Genomic DNA, 16,572 nt, shown 5'->3' on the forward strand with positions numbered 1-16,572 from the left:
GACTCTGTGACATGATCAGCTGCTTCACCACGGCCATCTTGGCATTACAGCTGATCAACCTCACCTGGTTCTTCCGGTAGTCCTCCTGGGAGTGTCGGAGGACTCTGTAGCACAGTCTGAGCATGTACTGGTAGGGAGCGTTCTTCTGGTCGGCCAGCTCCTCCAGACGCAGCAGAGGCCCCTCCCCTCCCCCGCGGTCCGTAAAGGGACCCTTAATGATGCCAAAGATCTGAACACAGAATCACAGATGTTTTCTGCCTTCGTCATCGTGGTTTCTTTCTAGATATAAATCCAAATGATGTCTGGGTCAAACCTGCTTGAGGATGTTCTGTTCCCTCATCAGTTTCTGTCTCTCCCGGTTGGCTTTGGTCATGGTCACATCCAAGACCGGCTGCCCGCTGTTAATGACGTCCGCCACGAAGAACACCACGTCCTCCAGCAGCTTGATGGTGAACCTGAGAAACATTTGCTGATATGAACATCTCCTTGGCGTCCTGCCTCCGTCTCACGTCCAAAGTCATTCATTCAGCGAAGGAAACTCACACAGAGCGTCATACCTGCGGTCGTTGGGGCTGATGAAGCCCTGGTTGAACTGGTCCACCACGGTGCTCAACATGGCGCTGGCGTCGTTGGCGAAGTCCAGATCTCTGATCTCCATCACGGGAACTGAGACGATGGCGAAGGCCTCTTTGTCCTCTTTAGTGGGACATGTTCCTAACTGCAGAAGGAGGAGACACGGAGGTTCATGAACACTTCACGCAGGAATCACCATCAGTCTGTCACCACAGTTTGAAGTGGAAAGTGTATGGCGCCGTAACTTCCGAACTCACCATAAGTCGGATCGGTCTCTCCTCATCGATGTCGATGGGCACGTTGGTGCTTTGGATCCAGGTGTTGGTGCACAAGTGTCTCAGTCGGACATACGAGTTCCTGCAACACAAGCGGCCATGTTTGACTGTCTGATCTGTTTCAGAAACTTTTTTTTTTGTTAGCAGTTCCTACCGCGGCACGAAGGAGTCGGTCTTCTGCAGCGTCGTCGGGTCCAACTCAAACAGCGAGGCGATGTCGTTCCCATGAGGCACCGCTACCAGCTTGTATTTGATCCTCTCACCGTGGGAGCGCTTGTTGCTACGACTACCATCCATCTACAGAGAGGTCAGAGGTCATGATGAGGCCGCAATAAAAATACTAATGTTTTCCCCAAAGGGAAATATTTCTATTTCTATGTGGCATTTTTGTCGTTGAAATAATAAAGTAATAAACTAATGGAACTTCTGGCTTTTCTTTTTTACTCAGTCTCTGAAGAAATCAATGCTTCATTTTCAAAATAAAACTTGGACACAGCTGTTGACTGTCAACAGTTGGACTCACAGAGGAGGAGAGGTCTGCGTTGTCTCCTTTATATCCTGGATTCTCCTACAACAACAGATACAAAGACTTCAGGAATCCATCATCCATCTTCTATGTCTGAATAAATCTAAATTAAAGAGCTCAGAGGTCAGTCCAATCAATAATCTATGAAATGATACAAATCTCACTACAGAACTACAGATTTGTATTTCTGTCAGATCAGAACTAAGTGGCCATTTTTAGGCATTAATCTAAACTAAAGTAACTAAAAGAATGATTTCATTGATAACCACTTTGATAATCAGTGGATTGTTGATCCACAGCTGCTCAAATCTGTGAATGTTTGCTGGTTTTTCTTCAACTGAAATGAAAATAAACTGTAATCTTTGTTTAATGGACAAAACTGGACATTTAAAAGTATCAAATCACAAACGATTGATTACTGAATCCATCTACCCATCATTCATTCATTCACTCATTCCATTCATCCATCCATCATGTCATGTCTTCCCATTGTAGTCGCCATGGTTACCTCAGCAGCCAAGTAGTTGCCGGTTGCCAGGTGTTTGAAGCGATAGAGGCTGTTCCAGTGTCCCGCCCCCCCACGACACGGGTCATGATGGACGACCTGATGGACCAATCAGCACACGAGCAGTGAGCGTTATCCCACAATGCATCATGGAAAGAAGAGTCTGACCCATCAGTATATCCCTTCATTCGTTGGAAAAATGTTTGTTTGTCACTTTGTTTGTGTTTGTGTGTTGTTTACCTCGACCTCCCACAGAGCGTTGGAGCTGGTTGCTGACGTCGCCGACTGTCTCAACGTGGTTCGCAGGAAAACATGGAGTTTGCTCTTGTACTCGTCACACGTCAGAAACTTTTCCTGCTCAGCGTGAAACAAACGCACAACGTCCCCCTGAGAGAGCGAGTTGGGGGGGGGAGATAGAAAGGGAGGGGGGGAGAGATGGTACAGAAGAATTCAAGCTTCGCCCTGATTATGACCTCATCTCATCAACATCTGAGGGCCACGAGCATCAAAACTTCAGTACAGAACTCTGTTTTCTTTAAAAAAAAAAACATTTTTGGGGTTCAGACAGGAAACAGAAAAGCAAACTAAAGTGACCTTTTTTTAACCTGAGAAAACATCAAAGTTAAAAACGCTGAATGAATGTTTATTTTTGTCAGGAACAAAATTGTTTCTGTGGAGCAGCACAGACGACATTCAGAATAAATGCATTCACTTCTCAATTTCTCAGAAAACTGAAGTCTGCAAACTAAATATTGTGGAGAAAGTGTTTCTGATGTGTTCAGTAATTATTTGACTTGAATAAAAAATGGAGCTGCATTCAAAATTAAAGTCAAATGATGGTGAAGATTTATGATAGAATTTAAAATGTTTCCAAAGCTGAGTAAACTCTCCTGATATCTCATCACGTCCTGTGAGGTCGAGGAATAAAAGGAAAACACAAAAAATACATATTTTCCAATAAAATGAAGAGAGTTTTGTTTTTGCAGAGGACTTCCTGAGCTCCCAGCCTTCAGCAGACAGAACAGAGATGTGGTGGACTCACTCCTTTGAGGACTTCCTCTCTGTGGTCGCTGAACATCATGAACAGGTTGATCTTCCAGCTGGTGTTGCAGTTCACTGAGTTCACCTGCAGGAGGAGGAAGACGTTCACGTCGAGCTGAAGGTGAAAGCTCCACAAACATATACACAACTCTTAATAGAGAACAAATAATCCTGAAATGTGGTATTTTTCAATAGTGCTCGGTGTGTTGACAGAATAAAGAGCAGATTTTTCATCATTAATGAGCAGAACTCCTGATCAGATAAAGACAGAAAGGACCCAAACACATGAGAGGAACTTTTCTTTGGTTATTCTGCTTCACAGACATTTGATGAGCTACTTTCCCCTTTTACAGTCTCTACTGAGTGACACGTATAATCAGCTGATTCTGAACATGATGAAATGAAAAAACAACCTTACATCATTGTGATAAATGAACTGAAACTGAGGAAAACACAACGGAAACGGTCACACCTGAGAGCTGATTATTTTGGATGTTTATGCTTCTGTTGGCTAAAGAGAGATAATTACTTCATTCACACAGCCACTCCTCAATAAACCAGGACAGTGCTCATACCACAGAATATCTAAGGACTGTTAGTGTCTGTTTATTGAATGAATGTCACCTATTTCTCCTTCACTTTCCTGCTGTGGGACGGTGGAGTTTGACAGACGAGTGATAACTGACCTCCTTGCAGCCTGGATGGTCGCTCAGTTCGTAGTTGGAGGCATGCAGCGGCTGACCGGCGTTCACCGGGTTCAGGATCACTTTGTCTCCAACAACCACCTGCAACAGTCACTGAAGTCAGCGTGATTTTCACGTTATGATATGAAGATTTACGTTGCTGTGGTGAGAATCAGCTGAAGAATACGACTCATTTATTGTAATTGTTACTAACCCTTTTTGGGTGAAGACAAATTCAGATTCTGCTGTTATGATGTATAAAGCAGCTGGTACTATTTCATTTGAGTGTGTTTCCTGTGATTTGTGGCGGGCGGTGTGTTTACGTTGTCTCCGTTGGCGCGGAGCTTCCAGAAGGGCTGGATGAAGAGCCAGGAGCCTTCGTTCCCGGTCCCGTCCAGAGTGACCCGCATGGCGTTCTTCTCCAGCAGCGCCGGCAGACGCTTGTTCACTGTCAGGTATTTATTACTCTTCATGTGGAGCAGCTGGAGACAGGAATCAAACATTTATATAAACCAGGTGGACTGCAGACACATTTAAATCCACCAAAGAGTAAAAGTAAAACAACGTCATGATCATAAAATAATATGGAGATGATGAGATAGAAATAAAACTAAAAAGTCTCATCTTATAACAACAGCCAGACACAATTAAAATCACTTAAATGAAAATGTATGAATTCTGTTTTCGCATTTAAGAATCAATCTGAACTCTAGTTCCTTTTGTGTGTGTGTGTGTGTGTGTGTGTGTGTGTGTGTGTGTGTAAAGGAGTGGATGACCCACATAATCCTCTCCACACCTTCCATACACACACTTTACTCATGCAGGAATCTTTATCTCACAATCTGACTCAAAAGGGACACACCTTACCTGTGTGTGTGTGTGTGTGTGTGTGTGTGTAACAGTCATCCATATATCACCACAGTCAAAAGGACATGTTACCACCATTAAAGGAGGGAGGGGTCACCTGGTTGTCATGGCAACTGATATTACTCAAAACAGCCAGGTGAGCGACTGAAGGGATTCAGATGATGATCTGGTGTTTAAAATCACCAACTTCACATTCACAGTAATGATAATGTTTATCATTGAGCTCTTCCTTTGCTTGTTTGAAAATGTGAAGAAAGGAAATACACAAACGGACACAATCAGAATGAACCTTTCCTGGTTGTGTGTTCAACATGTTCCCTGAAGTAGGGGAGTATTAACCTGCATGTACGTTTATGAAGTGAGAGTTTTTAGTGAAAGGACAAACTCCATCAGATAAACTTCACCTGAAGAAGTAGAGCATCAGACTTTTAATCTGAAGGTCCAGGGTTCAAGTCCATACTGTACACTGTAGACCACATCGCAGAGGAGCTAAAAGACGACTTCTTCTATTCTTAGTATTCTGGTTCACACGAAGCAAATGGACTTCCTGTTTCATGTGACAGCCTCCGACAGCCTGGTTTTTATCGCATTGGTGGGCTGTCACCTTTGAGGTGGTCTGAGAGTCGTTAACCGAACCTGCCATCATGTGACTCATCGGGGTCACATGGGTGGAGGTGTGAATGGGGGCTGGACTGCAGACTGTGTGACGGGTGGATGACAGTTGGAGTTGTGAGCTCCCACCACCTCTGCTCAGGGATGGCCATTCCAGTTGTTGACGGGCTTTGACTTCATCTAAAAAGTTAATTTCTTGTGAGCTGGCTCTCTCCAGGCGACCTCTGACCCTCCGTAGGGTCAGAAAAGTAGCAACCCTCAAATACTGGTTCTTGGTCTTCGCTGATGGTTGGTGGATAGAATGAAGGCTCTTTAACAGACGAACAGTTTACCTCACATGCCAACGTGATATCAAAGATACAAGAACATCGGTTGAACTGATCATTCAGTCGACTCGACTTCCTGATCTGTCTCCTTGTTCACAAAACAACACGAGGCCAGTGAGACGCAGCAGCAGGTCCTTTACCTGGATGACTGTCCCGTATTTCACAACGTCTCCATGGACTTTCTTGTTTTCTGTCTCGTTCTGCTTCTGCTCCAGGTTGGACGCATGCTGCACACACACAAACACACAGAACGTGGGTGATGTAGCGTAGCACAAACACTGGAAGTGTCTTTGTCATCATCTTTTTAGTGTGTAAAGTTTACCTGCAGTTTCTGCAGCAGAACCACGTCAGCGATCTTGTCCTTCTCATGTTTGGCTTGTTTGGCCTTCCAGAACTGTTTCTGGGCCGAGTACCGGCTCATAGGACACACCTTGAACAGACAATCTGAGCGAAGACAAAGGCAACAAAAAAGGAATACACAAAAGGTGAGAAATTACTGTCATGACATAATCATAGTCTTTTATTCTGCTTTGCTCTCTAGTCACATGATGTTGTGTTGTGACTGACAGGTGTGATCGACTCAATGTTTTGGTTTCAGAAACATTTACAGGTTATTAATCCTCTTGAGCGGTTTGATTTCCATCCAAAAAGCACAGCTACGCTGACAACGCCCACGTGTGGCTGTCAACCTGCTCGACAACCAGCCGACTCAGGCCTGGTTAAGAAGCCTGAGTAGTTCAGTCAGTAGAGCATCAGACTTCTAATCTGAGAGTCCAGCGTTCAAGTCCCTGTTCAGGCGGTGCACTTTCTCCAAAGCAGGTATTCCAGTCTGGCATAAAACGTCAGTCAGTAGATGTTTGCTTGATTATACAGAGTGGCCTGACTTCGATCTTTGGAGCAAAGTTTGGTCAATCTTTCTTTCACACAACGTCTGAAACATCCAGAGTCCTACAGGCTTCCCTGCTGTGTATTCAGCCAACAAGTCTGCAATGCAAACACGGAGACAGTTAAAGTGTTTCTACCGTATCAGCAGCCATGAATTATGAGCTGTTTGACTTTAGCTCAGTTGGTAGAGTGTCAGACTTTTAATGTGAGGGTCCAGAGTTCACGTTATAAACTCTTAAGTTAAACGAGTATGTCATGTTTGAGATGTATTTAGTTGTGCTCCATCACACTCGTCACATCGTGTCCAACAATCCACACACTCAGGCCTTTCATAGGGTTAGCATGCAAAAGGTTTGTGAGGGGCCACCGAGCTGTCTGAGGAAGCTGCAGACCTGCTGTGAGGGGAACAAGGTCGCCAAGCCGCCTTTATCCTTCCCAGATACCAATGATGAGTCTGCGCACAACACAGTAGGTAGCACGAGGCTAACTGGGCGGCACAGGAAGTAACCTCCATCCAGCCTCTGGATCAATATTCTGAGCAGCTGGTGGAAAAATCAAACATGAAAAGACTTCCAGGTCTTTAGCAGGTTGTCGTGTTGTCACCTTTGAGTCGTTACCCAGCCCAGCCATCATGTGAGCCATCGGGGTCAGAAAAGTACCAACCAACAGTTTACGTCACATCAAAGATACCAGAAGAACATCGGTTGAGGTCTGCTGTTGGTCGTGAACTGATCAATATTCTGAGCAGCTGGTGGAAAAATCAAACGGATTCATCCAAACTGTGCGGCGTCAGGCGGCTCATTAGCTTTTATTGTTATTCTTTAACTGCAACAACAAACATTACACAACAGAATCAGAGAGAATGTGAGCAGTCAATACTGACTGTCCTGCACACTTTTAATGTGTGTGTCTGTGTGGTTGTAGGCAAACACAACAGGTTTAGGCATCTTGACTTAAGAAAATGAAGCTTTAACATGTGCACACAACAAGACACACTGACACACAAAGACCAAAGACCTCAAACCAGGAGCACAGACACACACATCACACATAAACAGACACACAAAAAAAAAACAGAAAAAGTCAACTTCAACTATCTATTTGAATTATTTTCAGTCGCACACAAACAATAACAAACACAACAGGCTGACCTTTGTGCGTTTGAAGTTGTGAAGAACAGAAATTTGATTTTTGAAACATTAAAGAAGACCAACGGACAAACTCTCTGCACATCACTTCCTGTCCCCGCTATAATAAAAGCCTGATGCCTCTGGTTTCCTGTCTCCACCAACAGGTGGGCCCTGGTCTGGATCCAGATCAGTCCAGTTCAAAACACACACACACATCTCTAACAGCTAGCAGCAACCAACCCAACATGAGGCAAGACACCAAAGAACTTAAACTTTCGACTGCACACCAGAGACCAGAGACCTCGGACTCAGATCACTGATTGTATTTTTGCTCTGTACTCTAATCCCCCCATTCTGGTCTATTTCTCTCTAAATGGAGTGTCATTTCAAAAATGAACATCATGTTGTTGAAGACTTTAAACCATAAAAAGAATCTGTTGGGTATTTTCAGCTTTGAAAACTTTGAGGTGTCAGTTTGTCACTTTGTTTGATCTAAAAACTAGTTCAACTGTCCCCGAGCTAACACACAGCAGATGGTAGTGTGCGTGTGGAACACCACCAGGCGTCTCTAACGGCTCAAACTGGACTCCCATCACACACGCAGTATTTATATTTCATGCACTGGAGGTTTTCAAGGCTCCACTCGGTTCTTCCTACATACACATGACCCGAGACCTGGTTTGGGTGTTCAACACACTCCAACACACTCAGACTAGAAAGAGACCGCATCAGGAAAATAAACCACATCGTTCATGACATAATTAGAAAAAAATTTAAATATATGATGATGATAATAACTATTTAACTTCCAACAGGACGATCCAGTCCTGAACCAGGAGCCCTGCAGGTTTCGGGTGTTTAACGGTCTAATGAAGCGTTAGAAACACTGACATAGAACCACAAACTCACCAACACAGACACACACTCGGTCCTACCTCTGAACTTCTTTGGAGGATTCTCCAAATCTCCAGCAGCAGGTTCAACCACACAGCGGTCATCGACCAACCTGCAGACACAGACAATCATTTATCATCATCAGTTCAATGAGCCTGGTCCTGAAACTCCAGTTTATGTTTTCATGGAAGACTTTGTGCAGAAGTAAACAGTAAAAACCTTTAAAGGTACATACAACCCAATATAAATGTTTCAGACAGTAAATATAACAGAGGAAGAGGAAAAATAAGGCTCACATTAAAATAAAGTTTTTAGGGATCAGTTCAGAGTGAAAACTGGAAGGTGATCAGCTGGTCTGACCCTGAACTGGGACACAGCTCTGGACTCGCCTCACTTTTAGATTAAAAAGAAGAAAATCGTCTTTCTGTCTTCGCCAACAACTTCGGCCAGCTCAGTGATCTAAATATAAGTCTTCAGGGGAACCCGGATCGGTCCTGGACCTCTGTGATGTTTCGGGCTCATTCCAGTGAGCCAGTTTGAGATGGTTATTTATAAAAATGGACTTCATTCTGTCGTTCTGTCCTTGGCAGGCAGTAAAGATGTGAGGAGATGTGAGGACCAGCTCTGCGTTTCTACCTTTTCAGATTAATTTGTGATGTGCAAACTTATCAACCCGATCTGGACTCAACGACGTGTTAACAGAGCGACTCATGCTTTGGTTTGGTGTGAAGCGTCCAGACCTGCAGACGCCGCCATGCTGTGGTCAGACTGACCACGACTCGAGGCGTGAAGCGGCGCTCAGTTTTAATTTCAAGAGAGAGACTCAGCCTCCTGTTTTAGTCCCGGTCCTCGGACCAGGACTCCGTGGAGACCAGAACTAGAGAACAGTTAGCTCAGTTAGCACCAGCTGTGCTAACGCTAACAGGCCCTCAGTCAGACCCAGACTGTTCAGACCAAGCAAGTAAAAGTTTGTTACGGTCTCACGTGAAACATGATGCTCCATTGAGAGGGAAACTTCCATGTGGTCTTTCTTTTTCAATAATTCTGACTATTTAAGGTCGGAGCACGACTCTGTCTGTGTGGTCATTAAAGTTAATCTGTTTGACCAGCAATGTTTAGGAAACAGAAGAAACAGAAAGGGCCTCAAGTGCAAAACACACACACGTTAATCCCTCTTTTCATGCAGTGAGCAGACAAAGTGCAGTCAGAAGGATTACCTGTTCTTTCAAACACACATTAACCATATTAACTGAACATTCAGCAGGAGGCCAGGTGTGCGTGTGTGTGTGTGTCTGTGACACATACTGACAGACATTTTGTGGACTTCTGTTCCTTACAGGGACAAAATCAGATCTCATTAAGGTCAATTGTTAATTTTAAGGTGAAGTTTAATTGCCAGGAAATCAATGAAAGTCTATGTGATGTCAACAACGTGTCTCCACGTCTGATATCACAGAAGAGTCTTGTTCTGTCTGATCCACCGATTCACGTGCAAAACATCATTTAAATCTGTTTTGACAACATCCTTTTTGCATAATTGCAGTGTTTGTGCACTGATTTGCATCCTGGTTCAGTCAGACTCACACAGGCCGAAGACAAACCAGAACCCACAATGTCCAAACAAAGTGTGTGTGTAGAGTGACTGCGGGAAGCTGCAGCTCCCATTTAATAGATAATCATCTGCCAAACAAGCTTTTATGACCCCGTCCACAGAAGTCGTCAAATCGATGAACGAAAGGCAAACAGAGGACGGACACAGGACAGAGACGGGTGATTGGTTGGGAAGTCGGACAGCTGTCTCGACAGCTCAGAATGCCGTTCAAAATAAACCTCCAGACTTCTGAGCTGCTCTGTGCTTTCTTTAAAAAATGACTCAGTTCCTTCTTCTCTTTTCTTTCAGTGCCTCATGGATACGACCTTTCAGAACTGCTATCCAAATAAAAGCAATTACAATGTTAACTATTATACCTGCTATTAGCACAGCCATATTGACACTGTCGGGGAATAGCAGTGTAAATATTCCTGCACTTCCTTAAGCATCCAACCGTATCCGATCTCCGCCTGTTTAATCAAACAAAATGAATGTAGATAAAGAAAACTAAAGCTGAGCCTCGATGACTCACGTTTTGTTTGGACGTGTTAGTGCGTCTCAGAAGGTTTGAGCCTTTAATCCAGTCTGTGTTTTACAGCTACAGTTATTATTTTCAAAATGTCCAACTTCACTTTCAAAACACATCTTTAAACAAAAACACCGTCCCGTTTTTTTGAAGGCTCGTTTCTCACGGCTGCAGACGAATGTCTGGAAGGGAGGGGACGTGTGGACGTTTTCTACACTGCTTTATTTTTCCATCCTGTTTTTTTCTTCCCATTTTCTGTCTCTCTTTTCAACCTCCATCATACGACTACAGCCAATCAGGTCTATTGTCTACCTGCCAGGTGTGTCTTTCAGGACGCACACAGGTATGTTGACTCAGCGTCAACATCTGTTTCAGAGCTGATGTTGAAACTGTTGCTCCATCTTCAGAATCTCGTTGCTCCCTTCCCGTCTCTTCCCTCCCTCACCCGTCTGACACAGTACAGATTTTAATGCGTGCAGCTTTTTTTTAAATTCTTATTTATATGCCTTTATTTTGTTGAATAAGTGGCAGAGAGGTAACAGGAAACAGGAAAGTGAACTGCTGGCTGGTTGAACCAATCAACCACCTGTGCTGCCAAATATCTGCAGACTTTTGTCCGTCTCATCTGGCTGACACTTCAATTCACAAATTAAAGTTTCTATTGTTTCATTCACGGAGGCAGCAGATTGAAGATGATGATCAGATTCAAACTGAAGGTCTGAGTGGAGAAGGAGCCTCACTGACTTCGCAGGAAGTCAGGAAGTTTTTTTACTTTCATGTCTACAAAAGGAATAATGGGAAGAATCCGGCAGCAGAATTTGACTGTAGGGAAACCAGCACATCCTCACTCTCTAATCTTTATTCAAATACGTCTCCGCCTCAGCTTTCAGCAAATGAAAACTGACAGCTGAGGTCCAGATCCCGGAGGTGTTGGACTGGGCTCAGGTCAGACCAGGAGGATTCTGAACATCCGAGTCCAGCAGACTGTTTCTTTACAGAAACAGGAAAGCCACAAACACAACGTTGCTGCAATGTTTAGGTGTGTGTGCAGCCACTGTTCGTTCTGTTTGAATAATTGGGTGGAGAACAGTCTCTTCCTGCTGGTTTAACAGGCCTCCGCTGATATCTAAGATGTGATGATAAAATGATGCTGTAGATCTTTTAAAGCCACATTAAGGCGTTTCTATGTTTGTGTGCTCCACTGAAGACAATGCTGGAGCTGAAAGTCACGGGTCAAATGTCTGGCTGCTTCCAAGGTATTCATGGAAAGTTGAGTGGAAGGGAAAAGTGTGGACAAGCAGCAGGAACGACTGCAGCCTGGAGAAGAAAACCCAGGAGACCAGTCCTGGTACCAAGTCCTGAACCGACGACTCTGGCCCGGACTGAGGACCGCCGTTTATTGGTCCAAAGTGTCTTTACAGATTCATCTGTAAGTCCAGGTCCAGGTCTAGAGTCTGGAGGAAGAGGTGGAGGCCCTGAGTCCGAGCTGCTTCAGGTCCAAAGTGAACTTTCTTCAGTTCCAAACAGGAAGTTTGAAAACAGCAGCAGCTAAAAAAAAAAACAAAAACGACAGCCAATGCCACGGATTAGCATCTGTTAGCATGTGACGCTAACGTGGCCAAAAGTGATGACCTACAGTTCCTATTGTGACTCAGATCAGTGAAAGTCAACAAGCTAAAGGTCACCGAGGGCAGCAAAGGTCAAGATGCACACACACACACACACACACACACAGAGGGATTCATACACACAAACGTCCAGGAAACCCACACAGACAAACACACATTCACAATGGAAATCTCTCTTGGACATACTTCGTACCACTTCCTTTTCCTGCCATACAAGCGGTTACCACTGTGAGTGTGTGTGTTTGTGTTTGTGTGTGCGTGTGTGTTAAAGGCTGTATCCTTGACAGCACAGCTCCGTTTCTATTCTTATTCACTGAACGTTAAATAGTTTGAGAAACTTTTTGCTGGAAACTTAAACTGAAACTGCAGCGAGGAAAGTCACTGTTTCTGCTGAAAAGAGTTCACAGATGAGTCAGAAAACAGTCGGCTATAAAATATTCATCATTTCATCTGATATTTCCCCACAGACATCCGTTTGAGGTCATTTTAAAGTGTCATCATTAGTTTACACCAAAAGCCGACTTTATTTACACAGAAACATCCAGAAATTCTCCAAAGCACATTCAACTGTTTGACCTCAAACGTTTTTATTTAACGTGACATTAACGGAGGATGTGTTTGTGTTCTGTTCAGATTTTAAAGCGCTTCAGAATATCTGGAGTGATTAGCATCTGTTAGCATGTGATGCTAAGGTGGCTAAAAGTTTCTGCAGTGACTCAGATCAGTGAGACACACACACACACACACACACACACACACACACTCACGCACACAGAGGGATTGATACATCACACACTTAATGAACCAATCCCATTCCATGTTGGGAAAGGGGGCGGGGCTAAATAAACCTGAAACCTGTTCCATACAGAGAGGCAAAGTTAGCAATTTAGCACGATTGTACGTCTTCAGCCCGCCAGGGACCGCCTCCTGACCCCGACCCTTCGCTCCCGTCGTCAGGACAACGGCCACTGGATGTCACCTAGCAACAAAACCTGAGGTCATAATAACTTGTTGCACAGGTGACCTGTGGATTCACCTCTGAGACACAGATACACACAGACATACAAACAGACACACAAACAGACACACACAGAGATACACACAGACATACAAACAGACACAAACAGACATACAAACAGACACAAACAGACACACACAGACACACACAGACATACAAACAGACACACAAACAGACACACACAGATACACACAGACATACAAACAGACACAAACAGACATACAAACAGACACAAACAGATACACACAGACATACAAACAGACACACAAACAGACACACACAGATACACACAGACATACAAACAGACACAAACAGATACACACAGACATACAAACAGACACACAAACAGACACACACAGATACACACAGACATACAAACAGACACAAACAGATACACACAGACATACAAACAGACACACAAACAGACACACACAGATACACACAGACATACAAACAGACACAAACAGACATAAACAGACACAACAATACACACAGCCATCACCAACAGACACACACAGACACACACAGGACCTACAAACAGACACAAACAGACAGACCTCAAACAAAATAACAGACACACACACAGACACACAGACATACAAACAGACACACACAGACACACACAGATACACACAGACATACAAACAGACACACACAGATACACACAGACATACAAACAGACACACACAGACACACACAGATACACACAGACATACAAACAGACACAAACAGATACACACAGACATACAAACAGACACACACAGACACACACAGATACACACAGACATACAAACAGACACAAACAGATACACACAGACATACAGACACAAACAGATACACACAGACATACAGACACAAACAGATACACACAGACATACAAACAGACATACAAATAGACACACAGACACACACAGACATACAAACAGACAGACAAACAGATACACACACACATAAAAAGAGACACACACACAGATACACACAGACAGACAAACAGATACACACACACACAGACACACACCATCCTGTCTGAAGGTGTTGCAGATCAGGTCAGAGTTGTGTTACAGACTGTACACAATCTAGACCATGAATTTCACATGGTGGTTTTGGGGGGAGTGTAATGGAAACTTTACCACACTGTAACACACACACACACACACACACACACACACACAAACACACACACACACAAAGTTTCAGTACAGGACCCGACTTGTTCTGTGGAGACTAAACCAGCAGCAGGCCGACACCTGTTGGCTGCACTTTTAGCTGATTGAACTAGTTTTTCTTCACGGCCCCTCAGGCTCCAAAGGTCTGAGCTGATAAGATCCTGAGGGCCAACCTGAGGGCCAACCTGAGGCTCAACCTGAGGCCCAACCAGAGGCCCAACCTGAGGCCCAACCTGAGGGCCAACCTGAGGGCCAACCTGAGGGCCAACCTGAGGCTCAACCTGAGGCCCAACCAGAGGCCCAACCTGAGGCCCAACCTGAGGGCCAACCTGAGGCCCAACCTGAGGCCCAACCTGAGGCCCAACCTGAGGCCCAACCTGAGGGCCAAACTGAGGCTCAACCTGAGGCTCAACCTGAGGGCCAAACTGAGGGCCAACCTGAGGGCCAAACTGAGGGCCAAACTGAGGGCCAAACTGAGGCTCAACCTGAGGCTCAACCTGAGGGCCAAACTGAGGGCCAACCTGAGGGCCAAACTGAGGCCCAACCTGAGGGCCAACCTGAGGGCCAACCTGAGGGCCAAACTGAGGGCCAACCTGAGGCTCAACCTGAGGGCCAAACTGAGGGCCAACCTGAGGGCCAAACTGAGGCCCAACCTGAGGGCCAACCTGAGGGCCAACCTGAGGGCCAAACTGAGGGCCAAACTGAGGCTCAACCTGAGGGCCAACCTGAGGGCCAACCTGAGGCCCAACCTGAGGGCCAACCTGAGGGCCAAACTGAGGGCCAACCTGAGGCTCAACCTGAGGGCCAACCTGAGGGCCAACCTGAGGCCCAACCTGAGGGCCAACCTGAGGGCCAAACTGAGGCCCAACCTGAGGGCCAAACTGAGGCTCAACCTGAGGCCCAACCTGAGGCCCAACCTGAGGGCCAAACTGAGGCCCAACCTGAGGGCCAAACTGAGGCTCAACCTGAGGCCCAACCTGAGGCCCAACCTGAGGGCCAAACTGAGGCCCAACCTGAGGGCCAACCTGAGGGCCAACCTGAGGGCCAAACTGAGGGCCAAACTGAGGCTCAACCTGAGGGCCAACCTGAGGGCCAACCTGAGGCCCAACCTGAGGGCCAACCTGAGGGCCAAACTGAGGGCCAACCTGAGGCTCAACCTGAGGGCCAACCTGAGGGCCAACCTGAGGCCCAACCTGAGGGCCAACCTGAGGGCCAAACTGAGGCCCAACCTGAGGGCCAACCTGAGGCCCAACCTGAGGCCCAACCTGAGGGCCAAACTGAGGGCCAAACTGAGGCCCAACCTGAGGCTCAACCTGAGGCCCAACCTGAGGCCCAACCTGAGGCCCAACCTGAGGGCCAACCTGAGGCTCAACCTGAGGGCCAAACTGAGGGCCAAACTGAGGCCCAACCTGAGGGCCAACCTGAGGCCCAACCTGAGGGCCAAACTGAGGCCCAACCTGAGGCCCAACCTGAGGGCCAAACTGAGGCTCAACCTGAGGGCCAAACTGAGGGCCAACCTGAGGGCCAAACTGAGGCCCAACCTGAGGCCCAACCTGAGGCTCAACCTGAGGCCCAACCTGAGGGCCAAACTGAGGCTCAATCTGAGGCCCAACCTGAGGGCCAAACTGAGGGCCAACCTGAGGGCCAACCTGAGGGCCAAACTGAGGCCCAACCTGAGGGCCAACCTGAGTCCCAACCTGAGGGCCAAACTGAGGGCCAACCTGAGGCCCAACCTGAGGCCCAACCTGAGGGCCAAACTGAGGCCCAACCTGAGGCCAACCTGAGGCCCAACCTGAGGGCCAAACTGAGAGCTCAACCTGAGGGCTCAACCTGAGGGCCAACCTGAGGCCCAACCTGAGGGCCAAACTGAGGCCCAACCTGAGGGCCAAACTGAGGCCCAACCTGAGGGCCAAGCTGAGGCCCAACCTGAGGCCAACCTGAGGCCCAACCTGAGGGCCAAACTGAGGCCAACCTGAGGCCCAACCTGAGGCCCAACCTGAGGGCCAAACTGAGGCCCAACCTGAGGCCAACCTGAGGCTCAACCTGAGGGCCAAACTGAGGCCCAAACTGAGGCCCAACCTGAGGGCCAACCTGAGGCCCAACCTGAGGGCCAAACTGAGGCCCAAACTGAGGCCCAACCTGAGGGGATAAACTGAACTGTGCTGACTGTGGTGGGGTTCTGCAGCGCTCGGTGGTCTTACAGCGGGCTGTTGTATCTGTGGTGCAGCTTCAGGGAGTCACGACCAGCCTGTTTACTGGTCGCACACAGAAAACCCACAGTGTGTATCTGTGTGTGTCTGTGACACTGATGTTTGTACAGCTTGGC

At 46.4% G+C, this 16,572-nt stretch overlaps 1 protein-coding gene and 1 non-coding gene across 2 annotated transcripts in view; one reads left to right on the top strand and one right to left on the bottom strand.

Annotated features, from left to right (window-relative positions):
* The window catches only part of itpr3 (inositol 1,4,5-trisphosphate receptor, type 3), a 33,379-nt gene that overhangs the window by 15,723 nt on the left and 1,084 nt on the right, over positions 1-16,572 (bottom strand). Inside the window, exons 2-15 of the mRNA XM_029505780.1 lie at positions 8,359-8,429; positions 5,731-5,852; positions 5,549-5,635; positions 3,927-4,085; positions 3,607-3,705; positions 2,922-3,005; positions 2,120-2,266; positions 1,883-1,978; positions 1,372-1,416; positions 1,003-1,145; positions 831-930; positions 558-718; positions 314-455; positions 65-229 (exon numbers count right to left, since the gene is read on the bottom strand). Of these exons, the coding sequence (XP_029361640.1) occupies positions 65-229; positions 314-455; positions 558-718; positions 831-930; positions 1,003-1,145; positions 1,372-1,416; positions 1,883-1,978; positions 2,120-2,266; positions 2,922-3,005; positions 3,607-3,705; positions 3,927-4,085; positions 5,549-5,635; positions 5,731-5,852; positions 8,359-8,429 (1,621 nt within the window). The remainder of the gene's footprint in view (positions 1-64; positions 230-313; positions 456-557; positions 719-830; positions 931-1,002; positions 1,146-1,371; positions 1,417-1,882; positions 1,979-2,119; positions 2,267-2,921; positions 3,006-3,606; positions 3,706-3,926; positions 4,086-5,548; positions 5,636-5,730; positions 5,853-8,358; positions 8,430-16,572) is intronic.
* Positions 6,135-6,207, top strand: trnar-ucu (transfer RNA arginine (anticodon UCU)). Its single transcript has one exon. It is a non-coding gene; the product is annotated as a tRNA-Arg (tRNA).

This window comes from Echeneis naucrates, chromosome 7 (assembly GCF_900963305.1).
Source record: "Echeneis naucrates chromosome 7, fEcheNa1.1, whole genome shotgun sequence".
Taxonomy (NCBI): Eukaryota; Metazoa; Chordata; class Actinopteri; order Carangiformes; family Echeneidae; genus Echeneis; species Echeneis naucrates.